At 46.5% G+C, this 20,228-nt stretch overlaps 2 protein-coding genes across 10 annotated transcripts; both read right to left on the reverse strand.

Annotated features, from left to right (window-relative positions):
* Positions 1-238: 238 nt before the first annotated feature.
* On the reverse strand, positions 239-12,127 carry LOC4333552 (L10-interacting MYB domain-containing protein). Of its 9 annotated transcripts, none has more exons than XR_003241518.2 (10): positions 11,047-11,266; positions 10,708-10,850; positions 10,224-10,607; positions 9,635-10,129; positions 2,347-3,396; positions 2,103-2,242; positions 1,910-2,015; positions 874-1,416; positions 719-780; positions 242-643 (listed from the first exon to the last, which is right to left on the reverse strand). XR_003241518.2 is itself a non-coding variant. In XM_066308207.1 (4 exons), exons 2-4 carry the CDS (start codon positions 10,841-10,843, stop codon positions 9,546-9,548), a joined length of 1,104 nt encoding a protein of 367 aa, XP_066164304.1. In that variant the 5' UTR covers positions 10,844-10,850; positions 11,047-11,266; the 3' UTR covers positions 4,618-9,545. The 9 variants fall into 9 exon arrangements, 1 of the variants encoding a protein (XP_066164304.1); XR_010739787.1 differs by having other exon boundaries at positions 243-643; positions 874-1,159; positions 1,349-1,416; positions 1,910-2,242; XR_003241513.2 differs by having other exon boundaries at positions 239-643; positions 874-2,015.
* Positions 12,128-14,330: 2,203 nt separating this feature from the next.
* Positions 14,331-19,091, reverse strand: LOC107276955 (wall-associated receptor kinase 2). Its single transcript, XM_015774107.3, has 3 exons — positions 18,131-19,091; positions 17,512-17,694; positions 14,331-15,714 (listed from the first exon to the last, which is right to left on the reverse strand). The coding sequence occupies exons 1-3, from the start codon at positions 19,089-19,091 to the stop codon at positions 14,465-14,467; spliced, it is 2,394 nt and encodes a 797-aa protein (XP_015629593.1). The 3' UTR covers positions 14,331-14,464.
* Between the last annotated feature and the right edge of the window lie 1,137 nt (positions 19,092-20,228).

Genomic DNA, 20,228 nt, shown 5'->3' on the forward strand with positions numbered 1-20,228 from the left:
TCAGTTTTCATCAGTTGTAATTTTACCTACTTGGCTACTTGGAATAATCTCATTGATTAAAAAAACAGGGTATGTCTTGGAATGAAGGAATTCATGATTTTATAAGTTTATCACAAGATTCCCGATTTCTTGTTGCTTCGAGAAATGTATGAACAGTAATAGTAAATATGTATATACAAAATTGGTTTGGAGTAACCTACCTCTAGCTTCAGTGTCAGTGCAAATCTGAACCCATGTGGTAAGGTCAAGTGAGCTCAGGCAGTAATTGATTTGAAGTGGTCAAACAATTCACTCACTCAAAAGATTAGCACAAAAGTTCCAAATGAATGACAACGGTGGACTTCCTTATGTACATATACATAAAAGAAAGTTTCTTCCCATTCACTGCCAAGACAAACCTTTGCATCCATCATTCTTTTCTCCTTTTTACAGAATGCGTGGTTTGAATCATTCACATTTACTACTAGCTCCAAAGTCTAGATGAATGCAATAAATATATGTTTTTTACATTATTTTCCTAGTTTACATTTTTGAATCGTGTGATTTAAGTAAAAGAGAAAGGGACGTACATATATCAGATTCAGCTTTTTCGGGTATATTCATACAACAATTCCCCTACTAGAGGCAGGAGACAACTTGACATCTGAGTAAAGAAAATATATGATGATATCAGGAAAACAATGTTGCTCAAATTTGGATTGTGTACTATGATGCATACCAAATTACAGGTTAATAAACACGCGGAGGCCGTCATGAGCTAATTGTACAGGTATCCCTTCTCTACGATCACCCAATTTTACAAGTTAGACAGTTCAACCAGACAATAGATGTGTGCATATAAAAATGTTTCAGGAACCATCCGTCTATGCATACCTGCTAGACCATTCTGCCAGCTTCTGATTTTCTTTGTAGTATTCGATCTCATGTGCCATTCCAGTCAGCAAAGCTCTCTTAGGGCTTATCCTCTTCACAGCATCAAGAGCCTGAAAAAAAAATAATGTTGGGAGAAAATGTTGGGTTGGTTGCTCCATCTTGACAGGTATGGATATAATTCTGATAGGGACTAGGCCAATATTGCTTTGTTTGAGCTATCCTGTTCTGTAGGGTGCTTTCATGGAGAGCAGGCAGATTGTATGTCAACAAATTATCTACCTAGTTACTGCAAAAAAAAAAATCAGAAAAATATTTAAAAGGTCTTAACAAATTCAACCTCATTCAGAGGAAGATGGTTACTACGAGCACCTCCCTGTTCACAGAGGGTAAAGTGTATACCAGATTATCGGCAGATATGTGTGAAAGGATATCAAATTATGCTGTTTCAAATGACAATCATGTGGCACAGACCTACCTCCCCATGCAAACTGTTAGCTTCTAGTATAAGAAGATCAAGTTGCCCAGCACCAGACTTTGAAATGGCTGCATGAAAAAATGGCATCCTCTATTCTCCAGTAAAATTGGAACAATCAAATAGGATTCAATACAGCCCAACTACAAAAGAATATCTACAGATTACATGTGATTTTTAGTCATGTTAATGCTAGTTCATCGCCGATGTGATTATAGTTCATCGCCAAAAAAAAATATTGATACAGATATTACTAAATTTGATAAGCTTAAATAACAACAAATCCTTTAAAGATTTAAGATAATTTTGCTGCCGGACATAGTTAAATGTTGCCAATTGCAAAAACATATGAAATCTATTGAGCTGACAAAAATTGAGAAGTTGGTTTAGGAAGAATAGAAACAACCTGCAAATTATCTTGATATTCAGTATTCTGATATATTTTGATGATCACACAAACGACCCTCAAAGATAGTGACATAATATGTTTGATAAAGATCATTTCTTTAAACAAAAACAAGCATTTTACTATTTGAAGAACTATTGATGTCAGAAAAATCATACCATGCTCAGTTTTAGGTAAAAATCTCAAGATGTCGGATAAATATGCAATTCTCGCTTTCCTCCCAAATAGGAAGCCTAAACAAACATAACCCTCTCCATGCATGACCTGAAAAGGGAATAGCACGCTAGCGACTTCAAAGACAACACATAGAGAAACCAAAGCAGTGCATCAATTCACAACAGTGGCTCTCACTGGCAAGGGCACAAACTCTAGCCCCGATGATATAAATGGTTTTTCAATATCACCCTCAATTATTCTCCAATCGAGTTGAGCAACTTGGGAAGCTTCATCACCTTCCTCTAGCTTATATTTCACTAAGTAGGGGAATCTTGCTGCAACGTTGTAAAAAAACAGTAGCTGATGTTATGTGATAATACACGGTAATGATAAAAAATATGATATTATCTCGTTAACATATTTGGGGCGCAAGAATGACCTGTCCATTGTGAATTGTGTGAGGAAAACAGGAACTTGGCCAAAATCATTTCTTCCATCACTTGGTCGAATCATCCAAACATCGTCAAGACCTAGGATAGCATCCGCGTGTTCGTGAGTAAGAATAATCTGCACTGCACAGGGCCTTATTAGTCATGACATCTATAAGGATTGATCATCATCCAAACGCCATCAACATAGTGAATTTATAAATTAGTTATTTGATTTTATATACAATCCATGTAACGGTATATATTGTATAATGCTACCTATAAGATGACAAACAGATGACCACCTTCTCTCCTTTCCCTCTGCTCTAGATCACCCTGGATCCTACATGGCATCCCTCCCAGAGACCGCTTCCTCGAAGTTCAAGTATTTTCCTTGAAAACCTGTGATTCTGTTCCTTCCAAATGCTCAACCAAGTATGGATATGAGACCATTGAAATCTCCATGGTCTTTCTAAGACATTGCACTTGTGGCCTCTTTCCACAATTCAAGGGAAGTTTACCGATTTGTAACCAGCAGTGTTACCAGAAACTGTAGGACTGAAAGAACAGAATTTGGCTATGTGAGCCGACATCTCAGCCATGCTTCTACACAGCTCACAGATTGGAGTGCGGCCAACCACATTTGAGAAGGTTGTTGGCTGTAAGGATTTAGTTATGTGCTAGTATCACAAGAACTGTGATAGAAATTCCACCTTCCCGACACCATTAAATTCGGTCTGATTGCATTGCATCTAGTGCTACTTCCTATAACCACTCACAAAGAGTGACAACTTGTTGCAGTTGGCTCTTGCCAACAAAGCTTTTTTTTACTTAGGCATAAATTCCAAAGGAAAATAGATTGAAACAATGAACAATGCAGTGTTGGAGATCTCACCGAGTTAACCCAAGGGATCTTGTGACAAACAAACCACCGGAGAACCTGCTCTCTAAAGGTCTTGCCAACATCAATTATAATGTACTTATGGGTTCTTGCGTCAAAAAAAATGTACCTATGGGTTCCATCGTTGTCGCAGTAATATATAAATAGGGAGGTGTTACACCTGAAAGCAAACAGAATGTTCAGTTGCTGCATCAAGGTTTCTTTTTTACAATAGAGCCGACTTCAAAACACAATTTTAATTTGTACACTTTAATACCACAACTACATCTGAAAGCAATCTTTGGAGTCATATACCAAACAGCATTACTTGATTGGTAAAACTTTCCTGTAGATAACAGCACTCTGCAGCACAGCATACCAATGGGAACTTAGGGCCCCTTTGATTCGCAGGATAGGAAAAACACAGGAATAGGAAAAACACAGGAATAGGAAGTAGTATGATTCTTCAATCCCGCAGAAATCAAAAACATAGGAAAAAATGAAAGGTGCCCTTTGATAGTGCTATAGGAAAAATACAGGATTTCTCTTCCGGTTTGAATTTGAACAGATAGCCGTTGGCGTTCAAAGCAAGTACTAGCCGTTGCATGTCCTTATATATATTGCTGTAGCTGCAACTGGACATCAACAAAACTAGCTCACCTCACCTTCGATTGTATCGGCCAAGCATGACAAGAGCTCAAACGTGGCAATTCATTTGGTAAGTCATAAATGATTTTTTTTTCTTTTTGGTATGTATGTAAGGATTAGCAACTTATTTGCTTGCTTCTGCTCTCCTATATATATTGGTAGACCAAACCATCAGATTTATTATTTGTTGTTGATTTCCCCTGTGATTGTCATGGATCCAAGTTATCGACGACGGTCACAGAATGAAGATGAGTTCATGCTTTTTGTTCTCCCTACCATCGAAGGAGATTCGTCACAACCATCATCTAGTAGGAAACCGATGCACACATCAAAACTTTCAGGGGCTTGTCGTGTTAATGAAATCTTAATAGGTCATCAGAGCCTAAGCAAAAGGAATTTTCACATGGAAGTTAATGTTTTTCGAGCTTTAGTCGATAAGTTGCGTGAGAAACAACTACTTGCTGATGCAAGAGATGTCTCAGTAGAAGAACAAGTTGCTATATTCTTGTATGCACTAGCAAAAAATGCAAGTAATGAGACCTTGCAAGATCAGTTTCAACACAGCGGGCAAACAATAAGCAAGTATTTTGGGGTTGTGCTTGATGCAGTTACACAACTTACATGTGTATATATACGGCCACCTTTTGTCACGCCCCGAACTAGTCCCGACCGGAACTAGCCCGTGACGCTCCAAATTAACCTGTTAATCGATACCAGTCCCAGGAAACAGTGCTGGTATCACAGGGAGACAGAGTATCACAGCAACAGAGGTCTCTTTATTATAGAGTAGAAGTACAGTCATGTTGGGCTGCGGACAGATCCCGAGCTCACAACTGCATTACAAAAGGAAAGCGGAAGCCAGGACTTGGACCAATCAATCACAGGCACGACTTGGGAACTAGGCCGAAACCCTAAAACTCATCGTAGCCGGCTTGCTCCTGGAAGAACTCCTCATCAGCAGGATCCGCTTCATCTTCTTCAGCAACTGAGGGGGGGAGGAATATTTATATAGAGCAAGGGTGAGTACGGGAGTACTCAGCAAGCCAGGGGAAATAAGTGTTTAATGCAGGCTTCAAGGAAAGGCTGTTGTTTTTGCAACTGATTTTATTTGAACTCTTTTCTAAAAACAACTAAGTGAGTGCTTCTCAAACGACACGGATGAGACAGTGCGTCTCGTCCGGTCGGAGTATGTGCAATGTATCAGTCTTTAGATTTTGAAACAAGGTTGGCACCCGGCCAATAGCTTTTTAAACGGCCGCCCTGGGCCAACCACTTTTTAAACGGCCACCCGGGCCAACAACTTTTCAAACGGCCACCCGGACCTAGCTGATCCCGTCAGCTGCTGATTTTTCAAACATCGAACCCATTTTTCACAACGGCAATCTCACAAGCAGTAGTCAAACAAAACTACGCTAGGAATCACCTCACATCCGCCCGTGACCGTGGGCACGGCTGTTCGAACAGTTTAATGACCTATGCAGAGGGGGTACACTTTACCCACACGACATTACTAACCCGGGTCACCCAGCCCGTGGGGATCAGCCACGTCGGGAGACCTCCAAGCTTTCATGACAAGGCATTTCGAAAGCCGATACAGGTTTACCATATGCCGACGAGAGGGGTCCCAGACCAACAACAGGTTAGGTCCCAGACCATACTGTGCCAGGAAGCCCAGGGGTCCTCCCCGACACCACCCCGGCGAATCCACATGTCTCTCGGCATCAAGGCTCCCCTGATAAGCTAGTTACTCAGCCAGGGGTGTCCCATTCCACCCATGTGGTCGTACTTGTCTTATGTTTGGATGAAATTCCAAGGAATCGGTCCTTAAGTGCGAGAGCGGGAAACCGTACACCCGGTACGTTCCCCGGTCCGCGGTTTTGGAAATTCATTTAGTTCGCAAGCACCGACCCAAGTGTCGGGTTTTCCAAGTCTTTTGTAAAACTCCAGTTTTACCCAAGTTGTTACTCAGATTTTAAGTTTGAAGGCGACCGTCGATACTCGCACAGAGTGCGCGAGTATCGAGGCGCAACTGGGTGGTTACAAGGGGACATGGTATAGTAATTAACAATGGAAGGATCAAATGCGACAAATTAGGTAAGTCCGCCAATCTGCTTCGCAGACGGGACAACAGATTAAGTGTGATCCTATCAATGCATAATATTTTGCAAGCAACATAATTAAATTTCAAATATAGGCTCAAGATGTTCAAAGGTGGCTTGCCTTGCTCGAGATCTGGAGCTTGATCCTCGAAATCCTCGCACTGCGGGTCTTCGGGCTCCGAAACTACACGCGAAACGGGACAACTCAACAAACGGCGAAAATAAAGCCCTATTAACGACCTCTAAGCATGCCATTAGATAGATCTCGAGATTTGAGGAATTTTGGAAGTTGAACGGAGTCAAACGGATTTACGGTTGGGAAGATATTGAATTTCTAAGATTATTGAATTTTTGATCTAAAGGAAAAGGATTTAATTAAATCCTTTTTGGAAAAGAGAAAGAAAAGGAAGGAGGGAGGAAATTTAGACTTTCCTCGGGCGGCTAGGGTGCGGCCCAAGGGATCTGGGGCGGCTCGGCCGAGCTTAATGGGCCGGCCGGCCCAAAACGGCCCAAGCGCGCGCGCGCGGGGGAGGGGAGAGAGAGTCCGGTGGACCGGGCTCACCACGCGCGGTCCCGGGTGGGACCCGCTTGTCAGCGGCTCGGCTCACCGTGCGGAGGGAGCACGCGGCGCACGCGCGCGGGCGGGGAGGAACACGGTGCACGCGCGCGGTCCGCGGCGGACGCAGATGCGACGGGCCCACGCGCAGCCTCACGGCTTGCGGTGGAACGCGCGCACGGGGAGGGACCGACCGGGGTCGGCTCGACCCGGTCTAAGCTGAGCTGGCGCCGACGTGGCACCTACGTGGCTGCCACGCAGGACGGCGGGAGGTAGACGACGACCCGGCCGCGAATGGACGGCGGGCGGCGGCGGCGAGCGGCGGAGCGAACCACGGTGATACGGACAAAAGCGAGCACACCGGGCGGTTGTTCGTGACAGGGGGAGGCGAGCCAACGGCTCGGATTCGCCGGAGGTTGCTCGATGGCGGCGGATTGCGGCGGCGGCAACCGGCGGCGGGAGAAGAGGGAGACGGCGACGAGGCTACGAGGGGTCGATTCCCGGCGGTGAGAGCATCTACGCGGCTTCGGGAACTCGACGCTAGCGTCGGATTGGGCGGAACTACGCCGAGCGAGGCCAGCGACGAGCGGGTGCTACGGAGCTCGGGCGGCGACGGCGGCGAGCACACGGCGAGCGAAGGCAACGGTTGGGGCGGCGCCGGCTAGCTATGGGGGGTCTACTCGAGCTACTACCGAAAGCTAGGGAGAGGAGACGGAGCGAGGAGGGAGAACGGAGAGAGACATCACCGGGAAGAGGAGGGGCGCTGTGACGAGAGGCCGACGGCGCGGGAGTAATCTCTCCGGCCTCGGGCCGGGGAAGAGGAAAGAGAGGGCGCGGCCGAAGTCCCCTTCCGCGTCCTCGAATGCACCGGCTCTCCCGGCGCTCGGCGAAGGACGGCGGAGGTGAGACAGAGCACGGGGCGGCGGCTACGGCGCGGAGACGAATGGAAGAGGAGGGGTAAGGGGAGGCCGGGGGTTTAAAGGGGACGGCAATGTCGGTTTGAGAACCGACTTGCGCGGTCAAGGTGCAAGCTGGCGCTCCGGCTAGCGGCCAAATTGGCGACAGGGAGGATGACGCCGGCGGGGAGGAAAAGGGGAAAAGGAAGGGGGAAAAGGGGCTTGCCCCTTTGCCGATTTGGGAAAGAGGAGGAGGGGAGCGGGGGCGACGCGGCAGAGGGAGGGGGGCGCTGCCTCCGTCCCTTGGCGGCTTGCGCGCGGAGTGGCGGGGGCCGGGCGATGACGACGGCGATGACGGCGGCGGTTTGGAGCGGAGCGGCGACACTGGCGACAGGCGCGGGCAGGCGCTGACGACGGCGGCGACCGAGCGGTCGGCCACTCGGCACGCGCGCGCGGGAAAACAGCGGGAGGCGCGGTGGTTTGAACGGCGCGGCTCGGGCGACAGGCGCGGGCTGGCGGGACCGGGCGGCATCCACGCGGGCGCGCGCGAGCAACTGCACGCGGGGAGCGGCAGCGAGGGATGGGGAGACGGAGGGCGAGGGGGCGCTCGGCGCGGCGGCACACGCGCACACGCGCGCGCGGCGCGCGGGCGGGGCGGAGCGGAGCGGAGGGAGAGAGGCGCTCGGGGCGACTCTCGCACGCGCGAGCAGCGTGCGGGCGAGGCAGAGCGGGGGGGGAGGAGCGCGCCGGGGGGGGAGAGAGAGAGAAAGAGAGCCCGGGAGAGAGAGAGAGAGAGATGGGCCGAGCGGAATTCGGCCCATCGAACCCCGGGGGAGGCAAACTAAACTTTGCGGAGGGAATCGATTTGGAAGGATTTGGATTCGGATTTGAACTCGACGATAGATCGGGGATTGAGATCTTGAGATGGCACGGACACTAGACAACAATCAAAGAAACAAATTTCGCAGATAGGGTTTTTAAGAGATAATTTTCCCGCTAGGCGCCACGACGGAACGGGCGCTACACCTTTCCTACACCCCCATCATATCTTGAGAAGACCAAAATTTCACCCCTTTTTTGAGGTATGAACAGATTCATGTTTTGATTTTTTTTTTTACTTTGAGTTAAACCAATCATTGTACATAAAAAGATTTTAATCAAGGTTATATTTGTATTTGTATAGAATTGTGTTGGCTCTATTGACGGGACACATGTACCAATGATACTTCCACTAGACCAGCAAGAACCATACCGGAATAGAAAGCAAACAATTTCTCAGAATGTTATGGTAGCTTGCGACTTCGATCTGAAATTTGTACATGTACATGCCGGCTGGGAGGGATCAGCTTCAGACGCAAGAGTTCTTCAAGATGCACTAAACCATGGTTTTGAAGTACCTCCTGGTAAATTTTTTCTTGTAGATGCTGGTTATGCAAATACAACACAGTTTCTAGCACCGTATCGTGGGACAAGATATCATTTAAAGGAACAGGGCAGAGCTAATCAAAAGCCACAAAATTATAAGGAGTTATTCAATCTTCGGCATGCACAACTCAGAAACCATATAGAGAGAGCAATTGGTGTATTAAAAATGAGATTTCCTATACTAAAGACCGGCTCACACCACCCAGCTCGTAAACAAGTTGATATTTCGGTTGCCTGTTGTGTTCTACACAACTTCATACGCCTGCATAATGGAGATATGGTGTGGCCAAGTAATTGTCATTTGGAGATTGATCCAGATCATATTGTTGATGTGCCAAATGGAGACGAGAACTATAATGGTGATGTACAAGAATTTAACAACTCTAGAGAAGCTGGGAATAGAAAACGAGATGACATGGCACAACAGATGTGGAACCATTACGTAGCACGAAGGAAATAATATATTGCATTTGACCACCATGGCATTCAAGGTCAATTACTAGTCTTGTACTCCAAGTTTGTCACATTCTACTTAATGAAGTAACTACTTGCATGCACTCCCTCTAAGCAAAAGTATATCCTACTACTATCTGCTTCACAAAAGTACCCCTTTGTTTCACAAAAGTACTATCCTTCTATTTGCATGCCATCTATTTCACAAAAGTACTATCCTACTACTTGCATGCCATATGTTTCACAAAAGTACTCACTCTAATGCTGCGATTTCCTTTCTAATCCAAGCCAGGCGTAATGCATCACTTGAAAAGGACAAGAAAACTTCCCTATTATCCTTACCTTTGAAGATATCAGCTGCCACCAATATATCTCCTATTTGTAGACCATGTAAACCTTCAAGCACTGTGATACACTTGTTGATGCTGTAAGGATCCTCCAATTTCTTCTCCTCAATTGCAGCAAATCGATCTATTTCTTCTTTTTTAAGTTTTAGGTATCTCTCATGAAATCCATCATCAGGACTAACAGATTTGATCTTTTGTTTCTTCCCAGGTCGAGATTCAGGAACCTCTGAAGGTGTTTGTGCCGAGCTAGGTGGGACTTTTGTGAGATGGACAGGGGTAGGTGAATGCTGTGAAAAGTCCAAATTGGCTGTCTCAACCTCTTCACCAAAAGGAAATTGCAAACCTGATTCACCTGGAGCATTTGAATTAGGGGATGGTGACTGATATGTATCAACCGCATTTGCTTCTTGTGTTGAATGAGCTGGTGCATTCTTTGTCTTCCTTGCATAATGGTCCATACCATGGCGAGTTCTCCCTTCAGCATAACGACCTGCACAATTATATTCTCCTCACGATCAGCATAACTTGCCTAAAACATTTCAACAAAACAAACAAACCACTGATAAAAAAAATATAAAGCTCACCATCATAAAGTGGAGCTAAATCATCAAAATATGGGAACGACTTATCTCGCCAATGAATTGCATCTTTGTTCTTGCGATCAGCAAAAGTGTCCCAAACACTTTGTGGTGCACTCACCATCATTCTGTCACTATCCCACCCAAAACCACTTTGATCCAACAAATCTTTAACACTGCGATAATCTTTCTTCAAATCCTGCTCCTTTTGCTTGACTTGGTTGGTCGTAAATGATGTACCGAATTTTGTATTCAGGCGGCAAACAATATTTGTCCATGCTTCCTTACTCCAAGCATTTTGTGTTCGAAAACCTGGCACGTCATGATCTGTTAGGAGCTCAATAAGGAACATCTTCATCTGGTGACTCCATCTGGCTCTCTTTGTCGTCCCTAAATTTGACAAACATTTAACAATTTCAATTTCAGCAGCAATATGAAACAAAAAAGGTTTGATGCAAACAACAAGTGAAACTGAATTTGCAAATATTACCTATTTCTTGACGCTCTGCAGTCCCATGCTCACTGTCAACATCAACATAAACCTGTGATAGAGGTTGCTGGGCTCGTCGATCGGACAAATTGCGTTGATTTGTCATGGTCATCTGAGAAGAGCCTTTCGATGGCATTGCTTTCCTAACCCCCAAAAAAAAGAAAGAAAAAAGAAATACACAATCCTTATCAGAGAGGGATTTACACCTACAGTGCCAATGAAACAAACTAGTTCCAAGTAGTCAGCTTAAAAATTCACTAATCCATAGATCCAAAGTACAGAAGCACTAATAAGTCAATAATAAGTCAAGTATGAAAGCTCAAAAGTGCAGACAAATACCAAATCGATGGCCCTGGCTGCTGCCCTCGATGGCGGACCTGCCGCACGCCTCCGCCTAGCGGAGCCCAACCTGCGCGCCAGATGGATGCTGTGCTTGGTTGTTGCGTGCTGCTAGTTGTTGGGCCGGCGTCCCCAGCGGAAGCCACATACGCGACTGAGCCGGCGAGCCTCGCCTCCGCCTTGCACCCCCAGCGGCCGGCTCAAGCTGCTGTCTATCTCTATCACAGTTGGCTTTCTTGGCTGCTAATATGTGGTCCTCGGTGTTCTCGTTCCCATCTTTCTCTCTCTCTCTTTTTTTCTGGAAGAAGCGCGAAGGGCCACGGTTTACCGCCAAACACACAAAAGTGGCGCCAACGACGACGTGCGCACGCGTGGGCGCGCCCTTCTTTCGCGCCAGGAAAGTTTCCAAAGAGGTCAGACATCTTTCTTATTTTCCTGTGAAAATGAACTAAAGGAATGCAATCCTAAGGAATGTTTCCTTTCATTTTCTATGAATCAAAGACATACATAGGAAAAAATCCATAGGATTATAAATCCTACAAAAGTCCTATGCCAATCCTTTGAATCAAAGGAGCCCTTAAATTGACACTTAAGATTCAGGCTGTTGAAAGTAACCAAGTATAGGATACAAGGTTAAAGGCAGCACAGGTTGCAGCACAACACTGAAAAGAGTGAAACATATGATGATCTGCATTCTGATGCAAACCTCGCGGGCGAGCTGGTCGACAATCCGTCTTATCAATGGAACGAAAAAAAAAAAAAAAGAGATCCAACTCTTTAAGGGCGAGTGACTGCGTGCACCTGTAATTGGGGTTTCGGTGGGGCGGGAGGGAGAGGGCCTGATGAGGCACCTGGTGTCCGGGACGACGGTACGGTGGAGCAGCCGGTGCCCAGGAAGATGAGCGACGACGGCGCGGCGTCTCCGGCGGGAGGCTCCATCGCCAGACCGACCGATTCTTTGCTCGAATTTTGCTTCGGAATTGGGGAAAAGTTTCGGGTTCCGTTGGCTGCCGCTACCTAGGATTGGAATTTGGATCCTCACTTCCACAGTGCCGCCGGGGGCACGGGGCACAGGGAAGTTTTTTTTTTTTAACCTTAGGTTCTAGATTTAATTTTTTTAAAAGAAATTTGAAGCAAATTTTGAGCACTGTAAACAAGATCTTTCCTAGTTTTTCGTAAGATTAGAATTTAGAAATATGCTATCCTGATTTCTGTCCCCCTGAAATTTCAGCCTGTAGCCATTGACCCCACGAATTAACCAAAGACCAGATCGAATCAGTCGTGTAGAACTCGAGTGAGAGCAAGTATAACAGTGAGATGTAACCTTACTATAATCTTACGTGGAGGAGAGAGGTAATAAAAAAAAATCAAAGGTGTTGTCTTTCATGCAAGAGCTAGCTTAACACAAGCTCCAAGACAAAAATAATAAATATATAAGTGAGAGATAGAGATAGGAGAAGAAAATTGTAATCAATCTTATAGCTAATCTATTATATGTGTTGGCTATAAAATAGGCTAATAGTAGACAGTGAGCTCTACTATTATCTTTTATCTTTGCTCTTATCTGATTCTGAGCTCATACAGCAGGAGACACAGGACCCTCCCCCCGAGAGCTTGTTGGCGTTGTTGCCAACTTGCCATCGATGGAGTCATGGAAATGGACGACTCCCACAGTCCCAGTCCCACTACTATAACATACGGGCAAATCTCCTTTTCTTTTTTTTTTCAAATGGCAAAATGCTCCATCTGCACCTCAAGCCCTGTAATCGATTTTCACGGGCGGACATTTATCCACATAAAAAATTGATTATCACAAACGGCCATCCTAAGTGGTCTGACTGCAAAAATAATTTTGAGCATATAAAAAGAAAATTCAGATCCCCTAATATTCCCAAATTCATATAATTCACCATCCAATTCCACCCTTCTAAAATTCACAACAAAAATTAATGCATTCCAACAATCACTTTTTTTAAAAAAAAACAAGAAGCCAAGGATGGCGGCAGCGGCATCCCAATATTGGAGTTGTCCTCGGTAGCATCTTTGACTAGCGTCTTGGGGGAAGAAGTCGAAACAGTGCACCAACATCGACATCGGCGAGGGAGGGCAGTGGCTGGCTACAATGAGATCCACTTGGAGGCCTGCGGCGATGAAGCGGCGAATCCACCGCTCCCACCATTGTCGCTGTCGATGCACGAAGGAGAGAGGAAGGAGGTTGCGTCAATGCAGTCATCATTTTCGCCGCTGGATCCCGCCCCCGCAAGCCTCACCGTCGCCAGACCCGCCACTCGCGCGCCAAGCCGTCATAGCCCTAGCTCCACAATTGGGTCTGCCCGCCGCAGAACTAGCTCCGCTGCCTAATCCGCCACCCGGGCCCCACTACTACTCCTTCTCATCACCGAGACGGCACTGCCACTCCTCCTCATCGCCGAGATGTTGCCGCTGCCCTCACTGCTCCTCCTTGGAGCCGCCGCCGCGTGGTGGTTATAACGCGTGAGAGTAACAGAGTGAGAGGGAAGGGGGGAGGGGGAGGGAAATAAGTGGAGGAGAGGATAAGGATGTGACTTAGATATATTTTTGTAGGCTGAGACATGATTTCACTTTCACATGCGGACCGTTTAAATCTTCCGCCTGTAATAATTCATACATTTTCATAGGAGGAGGGTCATCCCACCCCTCACTCAGGACAATGCAGGTGGCCATTTAGGGTGAAAATTCAGCTCGTCTGCGTAGTGATATGGGTCTTGCATGTGAAAATCGTTTTTTTAGCAGTGTCCCATAATTGTATCCAGGATGGTATAAAACCAGTTGAACATATTTCTTTTTTAGGGTGGTTGAACATATTTCTATACAGCTATAATGCACTACCTTGTTTGAATTGTTATTATTTTTTGAACCTTTTTAATTTTAACTTTAAATTAAATCTTCCCAAAACTTTTTTTTCCAAAATCTGAATGTTTTGACCGTGTCATCACACCTGGCATGACAAAACAATATTTTTACACCATCCATAATGAGTGTGACAGTTTTACACTGCCACATCAGCTAGACCAACATGATCAAATAACGCTGTCGTGCTAGCTAGATTGGTGCGACAGTGTTGTTTCGCCACACCAACCCTGTTGGCATGGCCAATCGGTTGAGAGAGTTTATTTTTAAAATAAAAGAATGAAATTGTTCAAAAAATAAATAAAATTCATCTTATTTCTGAGTGAGTTCTGTTTTAAGTTTGCATGGTATAAGAGGAGTGAAACGTGTACGTATAACAGGACTTGTTGGCTTGCGTATTTTTTTTTCTTTTGCTTTGTCATTTCTTTAGTGCTAGTAGTTTTGTAGTGTAGGTTCAACTATCATATTTACAATCTCATATACACCTTTTTTTACTTTACAGAAGAAGTAAAGGTTTTAGAAGCATCAGCTAGCGTACAAGATCATCAACATCCAGCTGGAGCTTGTCCGTCTCCATGCTCTGGTAATAAGACGTCGTCGTCGTCGTCGTGGTGTCCAGATGCCCATGCCGCCCAACTAATCCTCCTCCATTGAAGCCATCCACCACCTCAACACCTGCGGCCGCCTCCATCATCTCCACCCTCCTCAGCACCTGCAGCCGCTCCGCCACCTCCTTCATCGCCGGCCTCTCCTCGCCTCTCGCTCCCATGCACTCCTCGGCGACCCGCGCGAGCTCCCGGACCACGGCGTCGACGTCGTCGCCGTCCATGATGTCGCGGTCCACCACTCTCCAGAGCTCACCCCGGCTGGAGGCCGCGAGGAACGTGGACGACAGCGACCGCTTCTCGCCGGAGCCTCCGCCGCCGCCGCCGTCGTCTTCGTACACCGCCTTCTTGCGGGTGATGAGCTCCGCGAGGACGACGCCGAAGCTGTACACGTCGCTCTTGTCGGTGAGGTGGCGGCTGACGAAGCTCTCCGGGTCGAGGTAGCCCAGGGTGCCCTGCACGTACTCGATGAACGACTCGCCCTCGCCCATGGCGGACCTCAGCGCCGACGCGCCGAAGTCGGCGACCTTGGCGTCGAGCGCGCCGTCGAGCAGGATGTTGAGCGACTTGACGTCGCCGTGGAGGATCGCGCGCGACGCCGACGAGTGCAGGTACGCCAGCGCCTCCGCGGACTGCGCCGCGATCTTCAGCCGGAGGCCCAGCGACACCGGCCGCCGCCGCGCCGCCGTCCCGCCGTGGAGGAGGTCGAACAGGGTGCCATTGGGGACGAACTCGTACACCAGCATCGGGACGTGCACCTCCAGGCAGCAGCCGAGCAGCCGCACGACGTGGCGGTGGTTGATCTGCGACAGCACGATGATCTCGTTGACGAACTCCTCCTTGCAGCCGCCGCCGTCGCCGTCGCCGTCGACCGCCGCCTTGGACCTCTTGATGGCGACCTCCCGGAGATCGTCGAGCGTGCCACGGTAGACCGTGCCGTGGCCGCCGCGGCCGAGGACGCGGGCGTCGCTGAAGTTGTCGGTGGCTTTCTTGAGCTCGTCGACGGTGAGCACGCGCACCGTGTCGACCTGCCTCGACACCATCTCGTCGTACAGCCTCAGGCCTCCGTTTCGCCTGAAGTACTCCTGCTTCTCGATGGTGTGCTTCCTTCTCTGCAGTTGGATTACTAGCATGCATGACAGAGCCATGACGAAGATGGAACACGCACTCAGCCCTGAAAAAAAATAATTAGCAGTATTCAGTTGATTAATTATGTTGTGTTAACTTGTGAGAATTATTGCAACTTCTGAGAATTATTGCAAATAGGGAAAAAGAGAAGGGATCATTAAAAAGCTGTCACAAGTTTATTTACTTGTTTATGGCGTACTCTCCATTTTTAAGGGGGGATTTTAATCTAAAAATAACAAATTACGTATTTTTGCTTATGAGAGTGTCTATTTATCAGTTATCAGTCACTTTTTTCAATCATTGGTGTATGTTCTTTGTTTTGTTCACACCTATGTTCTCTCTTTCCATTAATCTTTTTTTAAAAAAGAAATGTACCTTGAAGTTAATATTTGTAATGCATAAAATGCATACCAACAATTTTATATTTCAATGTGCTTTCACTGATATTGACTAATAGGTCACGTTTGGCACAACTCTATCTAGGATTACATTATAACAGTTGAATAAATTATTCCGTTTCTATTTTAAATAAAATATACAATTTTAAACCGCTCGATTTAATCTACAAACTTTAAATCCAGTAAATATATGGGATATAGAGTTATATTTACAAGAATCAATCATTGGTCAATTTAATAGTAAAGACGTTTAAAAATCAACATATAGAACTTATTAGCCCATACCTTTAAGTGGTGAATCTACCACTCCACCCTCACCAACTACCAACTTTTTTAAAGGAGAAAAATAAAGAGATTGTGAGACCAAAAGGCCCATTTAACAGGTGTATGTAAGTAATAAAAAGAATACGTTGATGACATACGCTCTTTTCTAAACACTCCTTGGTATTATGCTATAGATGGCCAAAAGGTCCGGGGCCCGACGGCCCGGCCCATGGCACGGCATTTTGGCCCGGCCCAAGCACGGCACGGCCCGACGGAGGTCGGGCCCGTGCCGGCCCGGCTCGACCACCGGGCCGTGTCTAGGCCTCTCTCCTGGCACGTTGAGCTGGCCCGGCCCGGCACGGCACGATAGGCTGACAGCTAGGCCCGATACACAAAAAAAAAATAGAGGAGTAAAAATAGACATATTATATGCTATGGATGAAAGAATAAGGATGTAAAATAGACTTATTTTATCTATACATATGTCAGCCCAAAGAGGAGGGATGGAGAATAGACTTATTTTTTCTATACATATGCCAGCCAAAAAGGAGGGACGGAAAATTGACTTATTTTAGCTACACATATGTAACAGCCAAAAGGAGGGAGGAAAAATAGACTTATTTTTAAAAAGGCCCGGTGGGCCACCCATGCCTTCGGGCCAGCACGGCACGGCCCGACAGCTGGTGGGCCATGCCTGGGCAGGAGGTGCAGCCCATGGGCCGGGCCGGCCCGGCACGAAGTGCCGATCGGGCCATGCCAGCCCGATGGTTAGCCGTGCCTGGGCCGGGCTGTGCCGGGCAGGCCTTTTGGCCATTTGTATATTATGCTAGTCTCAATAAACAATCATAAATAATTAGATCAGTGGATCTCCTTGTCACATCTCCATTTTTTTACTTTTATTTACTGGATCAAATTTTGAGATGTCACACAGCTTATTTTGATAAAGCTTATATGGGATGGACGGATTCAAAACACTCTAAATACTACTCATACTTGTCTAGTAGCACTTCTTTATTACATTTCAAGGTTGACAAGATGCAACTCTGACGTCTAAATTCCATCATGCATCATCCATTCCTTAAAAAAATATAGAAGTAATATTGTTGTAAAAGAAATTAATAATTGCTCAAATCCGTTTTACACATTCAACCCATTAATTAATTTGGAGATAGTAGTCTTACCTATGATCACTTTGGCAGCCATGGGGAGCACTTGTTGGCATCCAAAATTCGTGCCATCTGGTTTTGTTCCTGCCTTGCATTTGCAACGGTAGCTTCCTGGTGTATTGATGCAGATACCGTGCTTGCATGGGTATACATCCTCGTATTGGCGACCCTGTCTTCGTAGCGTGCATTCGTCTATATCTAAATTTATGAGTAGATAGTAGTAGGCAGAGATGAGTGTGCGCGTGTATATGAACGATAGCATCAGATGTTAAAAAAAGATAAAAAGATAATAGAGTTATAGACCATTTCCAGTGGCGTTCCTACATGTATTTACCTGTTGTCTCTGAACACTGGATAGTTTGACTATTTCTAAGTATTTTTAGGTCACATCAGTTATTATATTACTCATAAATTACTCCGTCCGTCCCAAAAAACAATCTAGGTGGGGATGTGACACCACCTAAGACAAAGAATCTGGACATGTCCTAGGTGGTGTCCCATCCCTACCTAGATTTTTATTTTGGGGACAAAGGAAGTAGATTATAAGCATATAAGGATCTCTATTCTCTTCTCTGGTAATTTTATTCTGGGTTAGCCACTGACCATTTGTACTCATCGGTAAAAAGAATCGTACCTTGACAGCCGTTGTCAAGATAAGGGTTGCCTTCGTAGCCTTGGTTGCAGCTGCACGAGTAACCCATGCCGTTGCTCGAGTTGACGCAGTGGCTGTTGCCGCTCACGCACGCGTACTTCCGCCGCGCCTTCTCCTCCGCCGTCGCCGGGCACCAGCCGTCCCTGGCCGCCCAATCGAGGACGACGGGGATGTCGCTGGGCTTGGTCTCGTTGACGAACCCAAGGACGCCGGCGAGGTGGCGCCGCCGGAAGCTGTACCACCCAACCTCCGCGATAAGGGCGTAGAAGCACGGGTTGAAGCGCCAACCGCTGTTCGTCCAGTTGCTCGGGAACGTCCCGCCGACGTAGGCGAGGTCCGACGAGATGGGCGCCTGGCAGCACCCCGTCCCGGCGCAGGGCGCGCCGTCGGCGTCCGTGCTGTTGAGGCTGGCGCAGTAGGTGTAGCAGCCGGTGGCGTACTCGTCGCCGTCGCCGGAGCCGCCCGCGTGGGCGCCGCCGACCAGCAGGCCAAGAGCTCTGCACCCGATCACCGTGAGCTGGTTGCGCGACGGCGAGACGCGGAGCTGCGTGCCGCCGACGAAGATGCCGCCCGGGAGGCTGGCGTACGAGCTGTTGCTCGACGTGTAGCAGACGTAGCTGAGGAAGCCGGTGAGGCGGATCTCGCCGCGCTCCAGCGTGATGTCGAGGACCTCGGCCTCCATGCCAGGGTCGCCCAGCTTCGGGACCGGTGGCCTCACGGCGTCGTCGCAGGTGATGTTGAAGTACGGGTTGAGGCCGACGGCGGCGCAGCGGTCGCCGACGCCGAACGGGTAGGGGATGGAGACGTCGCCGCACTTGTCGGGGCACCCAGGCAGCGATATGGCGCGTCCGGCCGCCGCCGCCGACGAGACGCCGGACGACGACGATACTGCAGTCAGGTAGAAGATGAACAGGAGAAATCGAGTCGATGGTGCTTCTTGCATAATTGCTGAAGGTTAATTGCCTGGTTAGCAGTGAGACAGTGCTTATCTTTCTACTATCTCTGGTTTACAGTTTACTGCTTATAATCTGGGACTTAGGTTTAGTCCCGTTTGTATGATTAGGCTGCCAATATATAGTAGAATGAAATATGTAGAGCTGTAAAAATGTAAGTCAACTACATAGCAGAGAAGTTTTGAGAAAGTATAAAATTAATCATCGTACAATTGTTTCTAAAGAAAACTATCAGGTAGAGCTCTACTGATACAGCTAATAAAATGGGGCGGTTAAAATTGTGCGGGTCAAGTTACAAGAGCAAATCATGAAAACAACCTTACCATTGTAAAAATGCAAACTTCTCCTAACTTCCTTACCTTTTTTTCTCATAAATTAATGTGTTAACGAATTATTGAATCGTGAACCAAGTCAAATTAAGTTGAATTACCATGACAAGCCAATTAAGGAAAAAAAAGAAACGGTTTGAAGTATATATGCTGTTATGGATTTCTTCCTGACTGAAGGCGTTCTTCAACTGTTTAGCTATATCCCCCGCAAAAAAAAAAAGAAAAAAAAAAGAAGAGCTATATCCATGTGTTCACCTGAAGTGAGCTCAGTGTGAAAAGGATGTGCACGTTTATTGGTTGATGAAGTAGTTTAATTGCCAAGCGAATGCATAACTAGAATGAGGCAACTTTGTTGCCTGTATCATTTTGTATCTCCTAAATATTTTGCGTTTTTGACTTGGTTCATAATAAAGAAGATTTACGTTGACTCAGTCTGGACAACAACTGACGGGTAAAAGTTAATTAGCTTTTATAAGGCTTTTGAGGAGAAATGTAAGGCACTTCATTTTCATTTTCTAGTGTTAAATTTTTCATATTTGTGAAACCTTCTTGGTGTTTAGGTAAAAAATATCACAAATTATACTAGATAATATTATAATATACTGTTGTACCTTCTCAAGGACCTAAGAGAACATCTTTTACTTAATAATTATGTAATGTTCTTGGAGATACATTTTTTTTACTTGAAAAATATCACGCACATATATTGACATCATCGTAACAATGTTCTGGGAGAAAGGAATGAATAGTTTCTTTTACTTTTTACTTGTTAGATAATGGATAAATCCGGCCTGAATA

Source organism: Oryza sativa, chromosome 3 (assembly GCF_034140825.1).
Source record: "Oryza sativa Japonica Group chromosome 3, ASM3414082v1".
In the NCBI taxonomy this organism is placed as follows: Eukaryota; Viridiplantae; Streptophyta; class Magnoliopsida; order Poales; family Poaceae; genus Oryza; species Oryza sativa.

Bases quoted from the DNA above. Each gene is read 5' to 3' on its own strand.
- LOC4333552 (XM_066308207.1), bottom strand. From the start codon at position 10,843: ATGCCATCGAAAGGCTCTTCTCAGATGACCATGACAAATCAACGCAAT. The intron at 10,608-10,707 runs GTAATATTTGCA...TGTCAAATTTAG, and splicing joins TGCAGAGCGTCAAGAAATAG to GGACGACAAAGAGAGCCAGA. The intron at 10,130-10,223 runs GTGAGCTTTATA...ATAATTGTGCAG, and splicing joins TTTAGCTCCACTTTATGATG to GTCGTTATGCTGAAGGGAGA.
- LOC107276955 (XM_015774107.3), bottom strand. From the start codon at position 19,091: ATGCAAGAAGCACCATCGACTCGATTTCTCCTGTTCATCTTCTACCTG. The intron at 17,695-18,130 runs GTACGATTCTTT...TCATAAATTTAG, and splicing joins TCTTGACAACGGCTGTCAAG to ATATAGACGAATGCACGCTA. The intron at 15,715-17,511 runs GTAAGACTACTA...ATTTTTTTTCAG, and splicing joins GGCTGCCAAAGTGATCATAG to GGCTGAGTGCGTGTTCCATC.